Consider the following 2,355-nt stretch of genomic DNA (forward strand, 5'->3'; position numbering starts at 1 on the left):
ATTCTGAGGTACAGCACTTGTTTTAAGTCATGGTGGCCCAGTACTTTTTTACCCATTTGAGTTTTGTCAACAGAAACAGATTCAACAAAAGATAACTCCATTGGACTCCATTTAAAAAGTTTGTTATACCACTCACTTTTGTTTCACAAAATGAATATATTTAATGTAACAGATCATGGGAAAGGGAAGAAAAACACAGCAGAATATGTCACATCTTACTGCTGTTTTAATAAACATTTAATATATTTAATATTTACATACCAGTATATAACGAGGTAACTAATAAAGCCTTCAAGTTTTAGAACTTTTCAGTAAGCTTTCAAGTTTTTTCTTTTCCCCTCCTTCACTTTAGATCTAGAGGCTAATTCACAGACAATTCACAGATCTTTTCTGAAGATCAGAAAATGCCAACAGAACAGACAGCCTAATGAAGGCAATCACTACTAAATCAACCCTGCATTTGGGATTTTCAGGTTTGAATCTCCATCATTCCCTTTGAACAATAAAAAAAAAAAGCCAAAAACAAAACAGACCATGATCATAACATATCTGATATTTGTAGTCAATAAAAAATGAAAGCTTATTTTAAAAAAAAACATCCAAAAAAAACCAGGTTCTTTATTAGCTGAGCAGTAAGCACTGTAAAGGAAGATATTTACTGCCTGTCACCAAGAGAATCAGCAGTACAGATGCTAAGTAACAGGCCTTCCTGAGAGTTCATGTGCAATCAGAAACAGTGTGATCAGCAGTCCTATCAGAGCTTGGGTTTTCAACTCAAAGCAGGACATAGTTCTCTCCCTTCAAATAAGTATCAGTCAGATTTGCTAGGTTTCATAAAGTTTTGCGTTGCTCTGGTGTTCACACATTGGCTCTGCTTCTTCCTCAAGTCTTTCTCCAGCAGCAGGTCAGTCCACACACTTAGGCCACAGACTTGAAAGTCTCCATCTCGGGCCTTCAGGAGCTTCAGAGCTGCTTGGGTTTGCTCCCTGAGTTGCACAGATCCCTGACAGAGGCAGACAAAACGCTCCCTCAGCTCCTCCCAGCACAATTTAGCCTCCTCAGGACCACTTCTAACCCACCGTCCATGCAGCGAGTCATACAGCAACTGACTTCCCCACTCAGCTAAAAGATCCAAATAACGCCTGCTTAACCGGGCATAACGATCGGCTAGCGAGGCGAGCAGAGCGCCCGAGAGGAGCAGACAGCAGGCAGAAAACCGGTGCGGATCCTCCAGTAGCCAGGAAAGCAGGGGATCCGCAACGCTTCCAGCTTCTGCTCCACTCGCCGTGCTGTCCCCATCCCCCTGCAGCAGCAACAACGCCTCCGCCACCACAGCGAAAGCCCGAGGCCGGGGGAGCTGCTCCAAGACAGGTCCAAGCCAGCCCAGGGCCGCCCCAGCTTCCCGCCCGTCCTCCCTCAGCCGGCACAGCAGCAGTCCCGCTTCCGCGCACACCCGCGGGCCCAGCTCGCTCGGGGACAGCGCGCAGCTCTCCAGAAGGCGGGAAGCGGCCTTCCTGCGGGCCAGCAGAACCAGGCGGCCCGGTTCGGGGCCAGCTTCCCCCTGCAGGAGGCGCTGCAGGAGGCGGCGGCAGGCGGTGGGCGGCAGAGCGCGGTTCTCTAGCAGCGCCAAGCCCAGTAGCTCCGAGCAGGCGCCCAGATGGCAGAAGGAGAGCGGGCTGCCCGTCTGGCCCCGCCGCAACCGCCGCCCCACAGCGTCCCGGAGACGGGGTCGGCCACGGAAGCGGTCGTGGAGGTGCTGGAAGTAGCGTGCCCAATCCAGAGCCCTGTCCAGGGTCGGGGGGTCCCAGTCCCGCACCTGGACAGAACGGGACACAGCAAACAGCGCAGGCAACTCCGCCACCTGCCCCAGCACAGCCTCCATGGCGCCGCGGATTTGAGCGCAGCTCCCGCCTCGCGCCCGGAACGAGAACCAATCCGAGCCAGCAGGGGCGGAGATTTGTAATTCTATTGGCTGAGCTGGACATCAATCCGCTGCAGATTGATTCCGCGTTAAAGGGGAACCTCGATTGGGCGGGAGAGAAATTACAGCGTCAAAAAGGAAAAATGACGGGAGTAAATGAAACAAACAAACAAACTCTAAATTAAAAAGAATTAAAAAAAATACCGCAACACCTTTGATCCCTGAGTGATATTTACAGAAACAACTCACAAGCACAACGCATCCCAATATGGTGTATTTCCCATCTCCAGGAGGTGAAGTGCAAAGGACAGCCATAGTTATGCTCAGCCCTCACCACGTGCAGACAACCCAGCTAATGGCCTCCTGCCCTATTAGCCCTACGCGCATGGCACCCAAACCACCAGGATGGCACTGCGGAGGAGAAAGGAGGCTGC

General features: G+C 51.0%; 1 protein-coding gene across 1 annotated transcript; it reads right to left on the reverse strand.

Annotated features, from left to right (window-relative positions):
- Positions 1-204: 204 nt before the first annotated feature.
- On the reverse strand, positions 205-2,000 carry FANCF (FA complementation group F). The gene is given in 2 exon segments (XM_052694373.1): positions 205-1,892; positions 1,894-2,000. Coding segments are annotated over 2 exon segments (1,173 nt in total). The 5' UTR covers positions 1,986-2,000; the 3' UTR covers positions 205-811.
- Positions 2,001-2,355: the final 355 nt, after the last annotated feature.

This window comes from Tympanuchus pallidicinctus, unplaced genomic scaffold (genome assembly GCF_026119805.1).
Source record: "Tympanuchus pallidicinctus isolate F22 unplaced genomic scaffold, pur_lepc_1.0 scaffold3, whole genome shotgun sequence".
Classification (NCBI taxonomy): Eukaryota; Metazoa; Chordata; class Aves; order Galliformes; family Phasianidae; genus Tympanuchus; species Tympanuchus pallidicinctus.